Source organism: Thalassophryne amazonica, chromosome 3, assembly GCF_902500255.1.
Source record: "Thalassophryne amazonica chromosome 3, fThaAma1.1, whole genome shotgun sequence".
NCBI lineage: Eukaryota > Metazoa > Chordata > Actinopteri > Batrachoidiformes > Batrachoididae > Thalassophryne > Thalassophryne amazonica.
The window spans coordinates 53,679,830-53,696,599 of record NC_047105.1 but is presented as its reverse complement, the minus strand read 5'-3'; the positions used below and the strand labels follow the sequence as shown (position 1 = coordinate 53,696,599).

The 16,770-nt window shown below is 40.9% G+C and overlaps 1 protein-coding gene across 3 annotated transcripts in view; it reads right to left on the bottom strand.

Annotated features, from left to right (window-relative positions):
- Positions 1 to 16,770, bottom strand: part of cacna2d2a (calcium channel, voltage-dependent, alpha 2/delta subunit 2a) — a 573,469-nt gene that overhangs the window by 20,240 nt on the left and 536,459 nt on the right. For 2 of the 3 annotated variants that reach the window (XM_034166292.1, XM_034166294.1), the window contains 7 exons: positions 15,153 to 15,229; positions 6,684 to 6,744; positions 3,892 to 3,989; positions 874 to 964; positions 702 to 764; positions 448 to 551; positions 250 to 348 (listed from right to left, as the gene is read on the bottom strand). In XM_034166292.1, the coding sequence (XP_034022183.1) occupies positions 250 to 348; positions 448 to 551; positions 702 to 764; positions 874 to 964; positions 3,892 to 3,989; positions 6,684 to 6,744; positions 15,153 to 15,229 (593 nt within the window). Of the gene's footprint in view, positions 1 to 249; positions 349 to 447; positions 552 to 701; positions 765 to 873; positions 965 to 3,891; positions 3,990 to 6,683; positions 6,769 to 15,152; positions 15,230 to 16,770 lie in introns of all 3 variants that reach the window. The other variant, XM_034166295.1, reaches the window with a different exon arrangement.

The following is a 16,770-nucleotide window of genomic DNA, read 5'->3' as shown; positions in this document are numbered from 1 at the left end:
AACCTCGATGTTTACAGTTCAACATGTTAAAATTTCAACTCTTTAGGTTTGATTTTCAGATTTGTTTGAGCAAGAAAATAAAAGATAGTGGCTAGCGCTTGTGTCACCTAAATGCGTTAGCAGTTTAGTTAAGTTGTCAGTTACTATCTCTGAATATTTTTGCCTTTCGCTGAAACATTTTTGTTTTGACGTTCACCATAGTGATTGTCAGGTCTTACTACAGTGTGTATCAGATGTACATGTGCTCACCTGCAGGTTTGATGGTCTTCCCTCCTATTGTCATCTCTACCGCTGTGCTGACCAGGATCCCGATGGTATCGTTCTCTGGGTTCAGCTGCTCGTCCCTGCCTGCCGGTGGCAAACAAAGATGGGTGTCGGAAGCAAAGAGTTACGGCACCATGAACATCTGTTAGAAATAATCAACCCACAGCTAAGAACATCACTCACCTGTTCGGTATGGAGCTCGAAAGATGTAGCCCTTGTTGTCTAAGCTGCGTCGGTAATAGCTGGCATTAAAGGGCTCGGTGTCTTCCTCCCAGGTGTCTGCAGCCCTGTGGGTTAACACAGCACAGCTCTAAATCTCTACAACAGCTGTCATATCTGCGAAACATTTCACATCGCCACAGCATACCACTTACAAATCTTTACACGACCTGCAACGCTATAAAACCATGTCAGAAAAACCAGGCGGCTGTACTTACTTGTTTGGAAACACTCTTGTTATGCCTCCATCTGTTGCAGCAAACACAGCCAAAAAGCCATATCTAAATGTAAGGACGGAAAAACAAGGTGTAAAAAACTAAGCTTCAATTTCAGAGATCAAAACTAAAGCTTTCAGTTCTCGTTTCCTCAACAATGGCTGTATGAACTCACGTATTTAAGTCTTTATTCTTCCACACTTTGTCCACCAGCTGTCTGATGATTCCAGTGTCCAGAATCAAGTTATGAAGGAGCAAATTGTCACCTGACATGGATGAGATAAAGATGAATGAAAAGGTGGAAAAGGAAAAAAACAAAGCATACAAAACAGATATCCCCTGAAATCTGGAATTTTTTTTTTAACTACTTTTGTCCACTTTTGGCCAAAGTGACAATAACTGCAGCTTTGACTGATGTAGTCAAAGCTGCAGTTTTATGATTTTGAACCAAAATCATAAAAATCAGAAGTCTTACAGTACTTCATTGAACATACTTATAAAAGGAGACAATTCCCTTGTACAATTCTAAGTAAATGTATACATGTTCTCATAGAATACAAATTATTAAGCTAAAACATTACATGCATTATCTTTGAAACTGAACATATTTTGTGTCTGTTTTATTTGATGATGCTGACGTTTGATGTGCAGAGAAAAGCAACACTCCCTTTGCACACTGTTATTTTCCGTCCTGTTTACATTCTCTGTCATTCTGCATGTGCATGAGATTTCCACATGTACGTGTTCCCTGTAAGACTGCTGCCCCTCCCCTGCTTATAAAGAGACATCAGCATTAACAAAGCACTGTCCCAGAAATGCATCTAAAAAGCACATTTAGAGGCAATAAATAAATAATAAATAAATAAAAGTTACTGAGTAAAGCCCCGGTCACACATAGCAAGAATGCCGATTTTGACCAACTGTGTGGACTTCCGCAGACGGCTGTCAGAATATTTTGAAATCCGACACCTTTTGGATGTGCGCCAATTCATAAGTCCGATGCAACTCTGTGTGACTCTGGCCATGTGTGATGGGGGTATAAGAATGTGGCTGGAATAGAATCCACACAAGTCTGGATTTTCCTATATAGAGTGCAGTTAGACCTGCTGTTGTTGTTAGATCTGTTGGTTGGGGTTGGACAGGAGTGGCTGAGAAGGGAAACCTTGTTTTGATTCTGAAAACAGAGCTAGTGTGACATCTAGTGGCAGAATAATACCATTCAGGGCACCTCAAGATTACTGTATCCAGTTTATATTACCATTTCTAATACAAGAAAAAAAATTAATTTTCATGTCACTTTGCTTGTGGGTAGACTATTCACAGATTAGATGGTAAGCAAAGCTCTCGATTTACCGATTGATCTACGTTCCGATCCTCACCTATGGTCATGAGATTTGGCTCATGACCGAAAGAAAGAGATCGCGAGTACAAGCGTCCGAGATGAGTTTCCTCCGCAGGGTGACTGGGTGCTCCCTTAGAGATAGGGTGAGGAGCTCGGTCACTTGGGAGGAGCTCGGAGTCGAGCCGCTGCTCCTCCACGTCGAAAGGAGTCAATTGAGGTGGCTCGGGCATCTTTTCCGGATGCCCCCTGGACGCCTCGCTGGAGAGGTGTGCCGGGCACGTCCCATTGGGAGGAGGCCCCGGGGAAGACCCAGGACACGCTGGAGAGACTACATCTCTCGGCTGGCTTGGGAACGCCTTGGGGTTCCCCCAGAGGAGCTGGGGGAGGTGTGTGTGGATCGGGAGGTCTGGGCGGCTTTGCTTGAGCTGCTGCCCCCGCGACCCAACTCCGGATGAAGCGGAAGAAAATGGATGGATGGATGGATAGATGGTAAGCACAAATATTTTCCCATATTTTATAGTTTTATCATCTGTCAGATACCTTTATTTGCTGAAATTTTAAGAGTTTCCCTACACTATTTAAATCTCTTTTTCATACCTTCACACATCTGTCTCTAAGGCTGAGTTTTTTGTCACCAACACCAAACTAAAAATATGTGATTTAAAAACTTTTAACATTAAAGTTACAGTAAGATTGGTTATTATAAAAAGATCAGGATATAAAAATTCTAAGACTGTTAATAATATTGTTGAATGTGTTTGTTCTAAAAAGTACAGCAACTGTTGAGCCATAATCATCTGAGAAATTTAAAGAAAATAACTGCACATACTTACCTTTTTCATTTGTTTTTCTGGTTTACATTACCTACTGTTATCATGTGGCCATGTGGGTGCAGCATGTGACATGCAGCTGCCTTAATTTAATGCATCCTCTGTCCAAACAGGTGATGCTACACTGTTACATTATGGTGAGAACTGAGAGACGTTTTTGGTTCATACTTTTTAATATCGTCAAGCCTGTCACCACATTAACACAATTATTCATTATTACATATATCGGGTGTCCCAAAAAAATATGCAACATTTTATCAGCAAAGGAAATGGTCAAAGCATATGTCTAGGAAATAAATGTATGGCTGGATAGAAAGCTGAAAGGTTGAAGTTTTTCACAATGCCAATATTGGCCCTGCATTTTGTCAGTCTAGCATAAAGTCACTGCACCTGTTTGACACCTGTTTGGTCTGGTGCCAAAACGTGATAATTTTTGTTCGCTGTAGTATGGTTAATCTTGGCATTTTCCTGAGTCTTGCTTGGCATCAACATAAACTTCAGGGTCTCTGCAAGTAAAAAAGAAACATAAGTGATTAAGTTTGTAGCATTTAAGGGTCAAACCGAGTGTTTTAAATGTTGTATATTGTTTTGGACACCCTACATAATAGCGACTGCTGTAAACCCTGGTAATGACAATGAAATCTATCCATCACTACACATCTGCATCATATAGTATACCATTATTACTATCTGATTAACCGAGTTTGTCGTTATTATGTATAGTCTTTTATGTAGACTACAATTTAAACTTGATGCAAAGTCTCTATCTTGTTGGTTAAGTCATTTTACTGAGATTTGCAAAACAGACCTTTATTCATTCCTAAGCCCCCCAACCAAACAGACTCTGAACTTCAACATTCATGTTTGAGTTTAGCTGTAAGTGAGCAGCATGTGTGTGTGTGTGTGTGTGTGTGTGTGTGTGTGTGTGTGTGTGTGTGTGTGTGTGTGTGTGTGTGTGTGTGTGTGTGTGTGTGTGTGTGTGTGTGTGTGTGTGTGTGTGTAAGAAGAGAAAGGAACTGACATTGTTTGGAGTCTGGGGTCACCTTCTCCATGAGAGCAATGAAGTTCAACAGGAACTCTGTGTTGTTGCTGGATAGCTCCAGATCATTGCAGTATTCCCTGAGGATCGATCAAAACGCCTTAACTTAGACAAAAAATAAAAAACCTCAAAACAAACACACTTAACTCTCAGTCTGCCTTTGTTGTCCTTACAGAGAGAAGCACAACACAAAGTGGGGGACTCCACAGACCGGCACACGCACGGCATGACTCAATGCAATCATGTGCAGCATGCATGTCTCAAAGCTTAAATTCAAAAGTAATAGCATAGAGGACGGGCAAAATGAAGTGCAGACTGAACAAAAGGAACGAGCACAAGCTTGAAAATGGAGAGATTTTATCAGCATGTTTCAGAAGTGAGGTTTAATGTGCAAAGAGGATTTCAGAAATTTTTTACAAATAGCTTCCTATTTTGCAAAGTTCTTCAATATCCACCGTTAACAAAGATTCAAACATGCAGCCCAACATTAGCACCATGCAAAGGGGATCTGATGTGACGTGGTTAATTTGGCATCACTGAAAAGAAAAAGCTTTATATATATATATATATATATATATATATATATATATATATATATATATATATATATATATATAGTTATGATAATATCCCTTGAATGGAATATTGGTTTCATGTAATGTAACACTGCCCCAGTTGCTATGTCTTAAACATTGTTATTTATTAATTTTCATTTTACTTTACTTATTTATTTTTTTTTTTTTAATGCTTGTTGGCTTTTGTGATCATAACATAGGGTAGCGTTGTCATGACATTTTTCCAACCTCTGAGGGATATAGTGTTCTGAAGAGTGACATCATATATCCATGACGACACTCAACCTGGTTCTATCCTATCTTTTCAAAAGTCGGTTTTGTGTTTTAAAGACCAATCTCAGTGCAGTGTGTGGACATTTTTAACCTTGTGTGCAGTGGTGATGCATTAAACAAATAAGGTGAAATATGTATATGTAATGTATCAATCACTGGCCTGGTGATAAATTTCAACACTAGTAGACTCCACGTTTTACACAAACCTTCCTGCGGCGGGTTTACGCTGGTTTTACAGCAAGGTTATGGCATGATTACAGTGTTACATGGGCGCTCACACCCTAGCTGTTATTACTTGTATAAATGATAAATAGACTGCATTTATATAGCGCTTTTCCATCTGCATCAGATGCTCAAAGTGCTTTACAATTATGCCTCACATTCACACAAACACACTCACACACCGATGCCAGGGTGCTGCCATGCAAGGTGCTCACTACACACCGGGAACAACTTGGGGATTAAGGACCTTGCTGAAGGGTCCTTAGTGATTTTCCAGTCAGGCTGGGATTTGAACTGAGGATCCTCTGGTCTCAAGCCCAACGCTTAACCACTAGACCATCACCTCCCCTGTATGTGTAGTATACTCTTTTTCATACACCCTAGAACCACCAACATTGACCTAGATCTTCCTGTGGACCTAGACCTTCAACAGCTTGAGCTACAAGGAAAAAATGACTGTATTTGCAAAATTGAGGGAGCTGAAATGGAACAAGACCAGAGCCATTGCCATATACGAGGTCTGTCCAAAAAGTATCAGACCTTTTTATTTTTTTCAAAAACCTTATGGATTTGAATCACGTGTGCTTGCATGAGCCAACCTTGAACCTTCATGCGCATGTGTGAGTTTTTTTATGCCTGTCGGTTGCGTCATTCGCCTGTGAGTAGGCTTTGCGTGAGCACTGGTCCTCCCCCCTCGTTGGATTTTCATTGCGAGGAAAATGTCTGAATGATTGGAGCAGCGCTGAATCAAATTTTTCCAGAAACTGTGAGAGACAGCCAGGTGGAAACCATTCGGAAGATTCAGACGGCTTTCGGTGGCTTTTCAGTCGAGTGAGTATCCGAGGAATTGTGTAAGAGCTGGACATGTCACAACATGTCCTGTGAGACTTCCAACTTCTGCACGTCTTTCATTACAGAATCTCCTGTAACAGTGGAATGTGCCAAAAAAGTGCTGATGTCCACCTCTTCTGCAATTTCTCTGGTAGTCAGACGACGTCCTGGATCAACACAGCGTTCACTTTGGAAATTATCTGGTTGTTTCAGCCTGTCGATCGCCGCTTAGAGCACGGCGCACCCTCTGCCATTGTGCACCGTCTTTAATCCAGTTGTAATGCTCCTTAATCTGTGTGACGCCCAGAGTATCCTCACCGAAGGCCGTCTGAATCTTCCGAATGGTTTCCACCTGGCTGTCTCTCACAGTTTCTGGAAAAATTTGATGCAGCAAAGCTCCAAATCATTCAGACATTTTCCTCGCAATGAAAATCCAACGAGGGGGGAGGACCAGTGCTCACACAAAGCCTGCTCACAGGCGAATGATACAACCGACGGGTGAGAAAAAAACTCACACATGCGCATGAAGGTTCAAGGTTGGCTCATGCAGGCACACATGATTCAAATCCATATGGTTTTTGAAAAAAATAAAAAGGTCTGATACTTTTTGGACAGACCTCGTACATATATATTATAGATGCTGCATGGAGGTACAAACTGTAACTAAACACGGTACTTAAAATGAAAAAGTAACAAATGACAACCAACCACTCACGGTGCAACTCAACATCACAAAAAATGTAAGAGACAGAAATATCACAGACAAGAATGATATAGAATGCTGAATATGAAGAGAGATAAGACTGTGCATGGCAATGGGTGGAGACAAGAGCAAGAAGTGATGACCATCGACGGTTATTCACACGGTGCTACCTGGGAGCAATGAATACATGTCCTTCAGACTCAAAACTGTTTGGCAGCAGGGATTCAAAATCTGCAACAGAAAGGGGAAGATTATCTGGGAAGAGCAACTGGCAGAGCAGTGGGGAACTGTGGGTAAACAGCAGCTGCTCTTCAGTGGTGCAGTGACGCAGAAGGGAGTTTACCATAGCAACACTGAGGAATCATGGGAACACTAGCGTTAGCCAATATGGTGCCTAAAATGGAAAGTGACTCAATCTTTATTTTGTTTTTGGTTTTGATTTCTGAACAATCTCATATTGATTTAGTTTGATTCTCTTATTTTGGACATCTGAGAACTGACTTCATCAGACTTCATTCGCCCGCAAGCGAGTTCTCAGACAGATTACCCACAAGCGTTTGGATCAGGCAGGCATCAACATGGCCAACAATTGCAAGGGAGGTGAGTGAAGGTCCTGATGGGGCGGGGGGTCACCCCTCAGACTGGCAGGGGCGAGGTCACAGACAGAGACGCATAATCAGAGGAAATGCATTGCATTGTGAAGGGCATGTCAAAGGGCAACGTCACCTTAACTCTCAAAAACCAAAAAATATCTTCTCGGATTAATCCCACAGTGTCTCATGACATCAGACCTGACAGCAGAGGAATGAGCTCTTAACAGTAAATGCTAAAATCGAGTGCCCAGGTAGTTTTCCGCCCACAATGCCGTGCACATCCGAGGTCAGGTTTACTGTGGAAGTGTTGAGCCGTGCCCCTGGCAGTCTGAGGGGTGAGAGGGGAGGAAGACAAGCTGATGAAGATGGGAGTACAGTGAGAGGACACGGGAGTCAGACGCTGCATGAACAGCGCTCTCGAAAACAGGGGAGAACCTGCGTAGGCTCAGCTCATCTTGTTGGGTCATTATGCAGGCCGCTAAGCTTCAAGCTAATAATGCCATCCCATGGAAACTACAAACATTAAAGAAGTACTACTGTTATTTTACTCTTAAAGCAGCATGACAGAATTTCCAATAGCATGTGGCAGTAAGGACTGAAGTTTTTGTAAGGGGTTCTCAAAAAGGATGTGGGTTGGATCAAGCTGGAAAATCCTGCACATTTATGTACGCTCTCGAGTGACTTTCCATAGCAGCACTGTCACAGTCCGGTTTTCATTCTTATTTCCAGTTTTGTTTTGATTGTGCCCTCCCTCATTTGTTTTTCCTTTCTTTCTTTCTGTTTTAGTGGACACCGATTTGTTATTTCTGTGATTTGTCCTTAAAAACCTCTCTTTCTTTTCCCTCTGTGCTAGTACGTCTTAAACCATTTGCTAAGCCTACTCACTTTCAGTTTCCTAGTGATCTCTTGTGGTCAACCAGTGTTTTCTTCCACTGTTTCCTTGCTGTCTTTGCCTACCTCAAGGTGGATCTGATTGCCTGGTTTGTACTCAGCTCTGCCGCCTGACTATGGATTATTCTGATGCCTAATCCCTCTGGGACACCCTCACCTTGCTGAAGGATCTCCTGTGTTTTTGAGCTTGGCCTATTTATAGAACTGTGTAGTCTCTGCGTTGAGGTCACCAGATGTATCTGGTTTATTACAGGAGCCAGCAAGGCTTGTGTAGCTAACAACGTAGACTCGGACCTTACCTTATTTTATATATAATACGATAAAGGGGGATACTTTATGTATAAAACTGTTATTAGACTATAGTTAGTAGCATCTAGTTCACCAGCTGTGTGTGCTTTATCATTCATTATTTTCAGTTTTGCAGACATTGCTGAACCTCTCTGAAAGCTAGACAGTCGAAGCAAAACTGGCGAGCTTGCTAACTCTGGTGTTTCATAGTCTGAAAAAGTTCAGAACCAGTGTTACAGTGCAACCGTGTAACTTCAGGTACGTTATCTGTATTGCCGGTCAGCACCCTCGTCAACAATGTATCAATGTATTAGTCCCCTTTTAGCCATGTTTGGTAAAATGTGTGTGTGTGTGTGGGGGGGGGCAAAGTTCAGTTATTGGTTTGGCTGCAATTTGAAACCTCAACAATAGTTAATACTCTCATACCACTAGAGTCTTGTTTTACGTGGTTATATGTATGTAAACAGAAAGGGGACATTAACTACTGTGGCTAAGCTGAACGCTGTGTTGCGATGTGCTCTATGTATGTATGTATATTTTATTAAGTCGCCAGTATTGACATGTTATACTGCAGATGACAGAGATTTCAAAAGTGTTTTCTTGCAAATTTTACAGTCACAGCTACCATTATGCTTCTCCTGCTTTGTATATTCACATGCACTATGTTTCAATACAGCCAAATTCACACTTTTGTTGTGCTTAATTACATTTTTTTCTGCTGATTATAAAATGATCAGATCTCAGTGTCCCAGCACTGAGATTAGAGTTCAAAAATGGACAAACTGCACATGGAAGCTCTGTGATACTTTAGTTTTGGCTACTTGTTTGGAACAACATGAAAAATGACAATACATGCTTTTTAGTAGTGCTGACAAGTGATTAAAATGTAATTAATTACAATCTTTGAGATTAATGAATTTAAATGAATCACATTTAATCACATGTACATTTTTTTTAAAATACCACCCCTCAATTTTCAAAGCACATACTGCGTGGAAATATGAGTTTCTCAGAAATGCAAAAACAATGAACAAAACAAATTTCACTCTTATTAAAACAATTACAGAAATATGTTAATGTATGAAACATAAACTGTGCAATATGTGAACATACTGAACATGATTTATTGCTGTACTACAAAGTGTATTTTCAAAAAAAAAAAAAAAAATTATCACTTTAGTTAAGGTGGTGATGTGTGAAGTAGCAATTTTCACGTTTCATATGAGGGTTTTTTTTTCTGATTTTGGAATACAGCTGTAATCCTGGGCCATTGATAAAGTGTGTGTGTGTGTGTGAGAGTGTGTGTGTGTGTATGTTTGACGTTTAATAATCTGTGGTAAAATTAGAATTTCGGGAGGTAGGGGGTATTTCTGTTGCATATATCACAGAAGTCTTAAACAAGCTGTGTTAGTCATAAATTTGCTTTAATCATGAGAATATTTGTGAAAACACACATAGAATAATGGGACTTTGGAGATGTTGAACACATGAAAATATAAAGGAAGATAAAGTAATTTGGCACAATATTTTATTGGATTCAAGACCATTTACTTTTCAAATCTGCTAAATCAACATGAAAATCTGGATGAAAACCATCATAAATCAAACATTTTTACGCTATTTTAAACCTGTAAGAGCTCCGTGTGGCTGTTTAATTAATGGTTGTTAAAGCCTAATCAGCATTTCACTGTAAAACATCAGTTTACACACATTTGAGATATATCGATGACAGTTATTAATGTTGTATGGCTGGGGGGCCTGGCTGCCTTTTTGTTTCTGTCTTTTGTTTTTCCTTCCACGTGGCTTGCATTTGGGACTGAGTGGCTGTGTTGCTGAGGTTATCAGGACCTCACCCTGATCACCTGCGGCTCGTCAGGACTCACAGCTGAGGTGCATCTATATGGATTGGAACATGGTGGCATTTAAGACTGGAGTATACAGTGTGTATTTGCCAGAGACTCGACCTTGTGACCAGACGGGTGAGATCGTCGTCTCGGGAGCCATCTCATCATCAGTGGATGCAGAGAACGTCCAGGGTTTGATGCACGGTCTGTGAAAGAGGAGGGGGTGAGGTCTCACGCTCGTCAGCACACTTCCTGAGGTACGTTAGATTTTGTGACTAACATTTATACAGTCAGTAAATGTGGTGTCCCTCACACCTTTATTATATTGAGCTGTATGTTAGTCATGTATCGGCTTCCACTGCAGTGGAGTTTTGTGAACTGGATGTTCCATGCCTGCAGGTTGGGAAGCTGATTAGTAATCAAGCCAGGAAGTGTTTGCTGTTTGTACACCTTTAAGTGTTCTCTCTGTGTGTAGAGTGTGGACTCACATAATGGTTCCTTCTTTCACAGACTCGGTTTGTTGCGGCCACCTGGGGGGTGTCGGCGGGGTCCTTGGGTCCGAACAGCTTCTGGCTCCGGACCGTTAGCGCTGCTGGGAGCGCACCACGCCAGACCGCACTTTCTGTTATTTTTGTATCACTGTTATGTATTAAATTCAGTTAGCCTTTGTACCGTGCTCTGCTTATTTCATACTGGGTCCTTCAAACGCTGGTCGGTTCTCCGAGCTGCGTCCGACACATAACAATTAAAGCAAGTTACTTTTGTATTAAAAATAGTTCACAGGTATTTCACCGAGGTGTCGCTGAGCAGCAGGAACATGAACAAGACTGTTTTTATTGCTCAGATCAGAGAACAGCATAAACCAAAATTCATGCACTGTGGATCTGCTGATAGTGTATTTTTTTCCTTAGTGCTATAAAAAAAAAGAACGCTTTCTAGTCTGGTGCTGTTTAAACTGTGGAAAAAACTGCCCAGTAGCACACACATCTAAACCTGTTATTACTCCCAGAAACACTCTTTATTTATTGACCAAGTCAGTGACATCAAAACAAAATGTATCAAAGTGTGATAAATTTAGATTAATTAATTAATCTATATTAATGTCATTCTGACAGCCATACATTTTAGCATTGGCTGAGAGAGTCTCTTGTCTGTCACATTTCATTTCAACACTTAAACCATACAGTAAAATTGTTAACTTTAGTAAACTTACTGGGAACAGTCCTGCCAATCTTTTCACCAATTTTCATTTCTGCACTTCCAATACACTAGCACCACCAATGGGTCAAATTTTGAGGTGCACTTACAGATGCAACTTTTGAACCATATCCACAATTTTCAACAATTTGGTACTATTGGATTTCATGGATCAAGCCAATCTCAGTGCACCCTATGACATCAACTTTGACCAAACTAGATCTTTTGACATATGGGATTTTATGGAAAAGACTAAGTTATTCACAGGCCACAAATGTGGTCCAGTCTTAATGAAAACTGGCACCGTTAACCTACATAACATGCTTCAAAATTCTACCTATATGCAAATTACATGTTTGGAAGTATTCATCTGCAGCAACGAATTGAAACTGGTGTCCAGTGAGACATCGGCATCAATTTGACCAGTTAACACTCAGCCTAGGCTCGTGTGTCACATTGACAAAGTGAGGAACCTTGAGGTAATTTTTGATCCTACATTGTCCTTTGACCTCCACATTAGAAATATGAGGACTGCTTTCTTCCACCGGCGAAATATAGCGAAGACTCGTCCCATCCTGTCTATGGCTGATGCTGAGACCCTGATCCATGCGTTTATCTATGCGTTTATATCTAGACTGGACTACTGCAATGTTCTATTTTCTGGTTTACTGCAGTCCAGCATTGTTGCAGCCAGATGTTTGACACAAAGCAGAAAGTTTGACCACATTACACCCAATTTGCATCTCTTCACTGGCTTCTTGTCCCAGTGAGATCAGACTTTAAGATTCTGCTACTAGTGCATAAAATTGTTCATGGACTGGCACCTCCCTACCTAGCTGATCTAATTAAACCTTATGTCCTGGCCCAGGCTTTGCGTTCTCAGGGTGCAGGACTACTTTGTGTTCTTATTAGGAACGTGCTGCGGCCTCAACTTTACCTAAATTCTGGGTGTTTTAGTGAAGCTAAGGGCTAGTGGCCGGCGATCACCTTAGTATCCTGTTTTTCTTGTTGTTTAATGCTGACAAATTACGCTGTATTTCTTTTCTTTCTGATGCCTGATTCTGTTTTTTTCTCTCTGTTTAAGGTGCAGTTCCATCCAGAGATGGGTGTTGTATTTGTGCTGAAGACCCTCCTGTCCTGTGCACCAACACCATTTCCTGTATATTTGTTTTGTGAATTGTTCTGTAATTTATGTCTGTAGCATGGCCCAAGCAGAGGGTCACCCATTCTGGTCTGCTTGAGGTTTCTTCCTCAGAGGGAGTTTTTCCTTATCACTGCTGCTCTGGGCGTTAGTAAGGTTAGACCTTACTTGTGTGAAGCGCCTTGAGGCAACTCTGCTGTGATTTGGTGGTATATAAATGAAAATAAATTGAAATTGTGGCGAATTCACCATCTAGTATGTGAGGCCATATCTCAGGAATGCATTGATTTACCTAAACTAACTGGAGACGCTATTGTGAGGAAGCATACAAATTGGTGTTATTTAGCCTCTGAGGGATGCTGCTTGCATTGATATTCACATGTGCCATTGCTTTAGATCAATTTTTTTCTGAAAACCTTGTTTGAATGTCAATATAAAGACACTACTACCAAAACTGAACCTTCCTCTTTGAAGAACAAAGTTCAAACATTAGTCAAACAGTATTAATTATATGGATTGTTGACGATATGATGGCAAGTTTTAGAGTTGGCCATTGCTAGCAATCCTTCCAGGTGCTTGTCAAAGCAGAGTGGGGATGCTCAGCCATGACTCGCATTGTTGTAAAAGAAACATTGATTTATTTAATAAAAGAGAGCATTATAACAGTTTCTCTTGAGAGTCATTAAAGTCTACTTATCTCCAGATGATCATTGGGCATGCTCTCCCTACAGATGTGTGAATTATTCTTAATGTTCTTGGCGAGCAATGAAAGGACCACATTATATGTGGTAGATAGATATCTGGTCTAAGTGGTGCTTGCACACACTGCATCACTGTGTATAGTTTATTAAAATATAAATGAATATACATTATGTAATGGCAGGTAACTTCACACAAGTTTTGCAAATGAGATATAACATTTCTGTCAAAAGAACAACTCTAGTTTAAGAATTTGTTAAGGTATTTATAAAGTAATGGCATTGTAGGAGAATAAGAGATACAGAAAAGAGTGGAAAAGAAAGAATGGAGTAGAAAGATGATGAAAAGAAAGATTTCTTGTTCAAGAAGATTAAAGTCAGTGTGAGTGTGTGAGAGAGAAACAGAGAAGGCAGAAACACCCCACAGAGAGCGATCCACAGAAGGGAAAGGATTAGGAGGGGGACAAAAGACAAGTTTTAACAGACAATATGGAAATCTGTCGTCCTCTGGCGTTTTGCAGTTCTGGAGAAGTGGGTGGGTGGGGGGGGGTGGGGGGGGTTGGGTGAGTTTAAGATTGGAGGAGCCATCGTGAGGGATGTGATCTGAGCTGCACGAAAGTGAGGAGGAAAAAGGGGTTCAGAGAAGAGAAAGAGCAGAGGAAAAGGGACGAGGGTCTTGAAGGCAAGATGGGCAGGAACAGAGGCAAGCAGGCTGGGACAGGTGAGGGTGGAGGAAGGGGTTTAGGACAAAAGGTGTGGGAGGAGGCAGCGGCAAGGAGTACGAAGTAAAGGTAGGGTACGTGGACCAATATGGAGTATACTTGCCCTTGATGTATGGCACTGTGTGGATCCATCAGAGAAGGAGTGAGCAAGAAAAGAAACAGAGGATTGGGTGGGAAGGGGGGGAATCACAGACAATATTTTATTCAATAACTCTTTGAATAAAAATATTGTGTTCTCAAAAAAAAGGAAAAAAGAAACCAATTAAATCAAACAAGACGAGAGAAAATAAAACAACAGAAAAGATCTTATTTGCAAGAGCAAATGAGAAACAGAAAGCAAACAGATAAAAAAGGGAAACCTGGAAACCCAGGAACAGAAATGTAAGGAAAACCTTAAAGACAAAACCAGTATTGTGGAAAAAAAGAGGAGAGAACCACAGTAGGACAAAAAGTCAAATAAACAAGGAAAAAAAGGTAAACAGGGTCCAGACAGAGACCCAACACAACCCAAACTCCCACATTTGACCCGGGGTGTGTGGGAGTTTATTTACAGAATGATTCCAAAGCTGAGGAACATCTCACATAATCCAACAGAAAACAAAGCAAAACAGAGAACAAAGGAAAATTACACACACACACACACACACACACACACACACACACACACACACACACACACACACACACACACACACACACACACACACACACACACACACACAACTTAACATAAGGAGTGAAAAGCATGCATGTTTTCACAGCTTTTCAGAACATCAAATACTTCAAACACAGACGCTTCAGAATCATTACTGGGTGGAGAAGAGGCGAGAGCATTTGGCAAAAAAAATAATAGCACAAGGTCACCATTATTTTCACCTTGGAAACACAGTACAACCACAGCTTTCACCTTTCTTTTCTTTTCAGTTTTTTTTCTTCAGCCATTGTGAAGAAAAAATGTCCTTTTTACGGCACAGCATGAAGACAGAGAGGGAAGAGAGGGGGGCAGAAGAGGAGCCGGGGAGGACTCAGGAATGATCCTGCCTATCGGAACGCAGCGAGAGAGAAGACAGAGCGACGGGAAGGTGTGGGTGGGGAGGTGGAGGTGGGGGGGGCAATCCGCCAGGACACTCCCTATGATGATGTCAGACACCCGTGACAAAAGGACAGCATTAGACCGGGTGGTCGTATTTGGGAGAAAGCGAAGAAACAGGTGGAAAGTTCAAGAAAGAGACAGAGGGGCATTGTGGGTTTGTCCCCGTACTTACACTGCACCTGAAGGATCTGGTCACTCAGGTTTGCCTTGATGTGGTTCTCACTGTATGTGGGCAGCACCAACCCTAGACTGAGGTAATGAGGCAGAAACACAAAGTCAGGAACTGAGCGTGACACTCGGCTGCCAATAAATCACTGGGCCAGTGGTTCCCAACCTTTATATCTTGAAGCCTAAACCTTCCCACATAAAAACCTAAAGGAACACTGCATCAAAGAAAGGCTGAGACACCCCCCCCATCGAAGATTACCAACATCTGATGTCCGCCAATCCAGATCTGGATCACCTCCAAAATTCAGTGGAGTCTTTGGTGAGAATGCACAAAGTAGTTTTGACATAATGTTGTTTTTGGTTATATTACATTTTGACATCAATCAGCATGATATCTGTGTCACTCCAACATCAACCACCCGATGTTGTAACAACGCCCGGATACGACAGTGATACAAAATGAGACAGTGATATCAAAGTGTGGTTAGTTTCCTCATGTTTATTTTGATCTATTTTTAATTTCAATCCAAAACCCATAGGAAGCGTATCTTATTTTATTTATTTATATAGCAGATGTGTTGTTACTTGTTAATTTTCACATTTATCAGAATAAGATGAATATTATACTGAATATCTGCAGTGAGTATGAAGGGGGTGGTGGCCAAGTGGTTAATGCGCTCGGTTTCAGTGCAGAAGGTTCCGGGTTCAAATCCCACCCCTGCCACATTTCTCCATGTAATGTGGAGTTGCGTCAGGAAGGGCATCTGGCGTAAAACCTGTGCCAATTCAACATGCAGATCCACCTTGGATTTGCTGTGGTGACCCCAAGTGCAAACAAGGGAGCAGCCGAAGGGACTTACTTTATCTGCAGTGAGTAATGTATGTTGTTCCAGTGTTAGGATTCATGTATACACTGATTCGATTTTTACATCCAGGATATTTTCCATGTAGATCTTTCGCACCCTCCTAAGGGTTGTCTCAGAACTCAGGGGAACCAGGGCTTTAGGCAGTCATACTGTAACAATTATTTTCATTACTGAATAATTTTTTAGTTGTTTTGATAAATGTTCAACTTACTGTGTATTCAATAAAATGTTAGTGTCTGAATATAGTACATAAAATGTGCTGTACAGTTTTACCAGAAGCTACAGAATACTAAAACTGATCTAAAAAGGAAATTGTGTATGAAAAAGGAAACAACCTTTGAATTAATGAACCTAAAATCATCTCAAAGACTGCAGGGTTTGGCTCACTGGTAAACATTTATTCCATTTATCCACTGTTAATCTTAAATCAAAGACACTCACTGATGATCATTTCTGAAATGTGGCGTTTTGGCAAAAGAGCTATGTGAATACTAAAAATAAAACAGCCAAAATTTAAATACATCAACTTGGTCATAATATTTTTTTTCTCTGTGTCTCCTCATATAATAGTAATTTGTTCAGCTTGGCTCATGTCTCTGCAATGCAAACATGTCTGTGTTTACACTTAAGCTGTTTATTCAAAAATGACAGAAAATTGTCAGAAATGTTCACCATGGTTATCCAGAGCTCAAAAAATACTAAAAAAAAAAAAGCAAATCCAAGCATCAGTTCCAAATATTTAATTTTCTGCTGCCT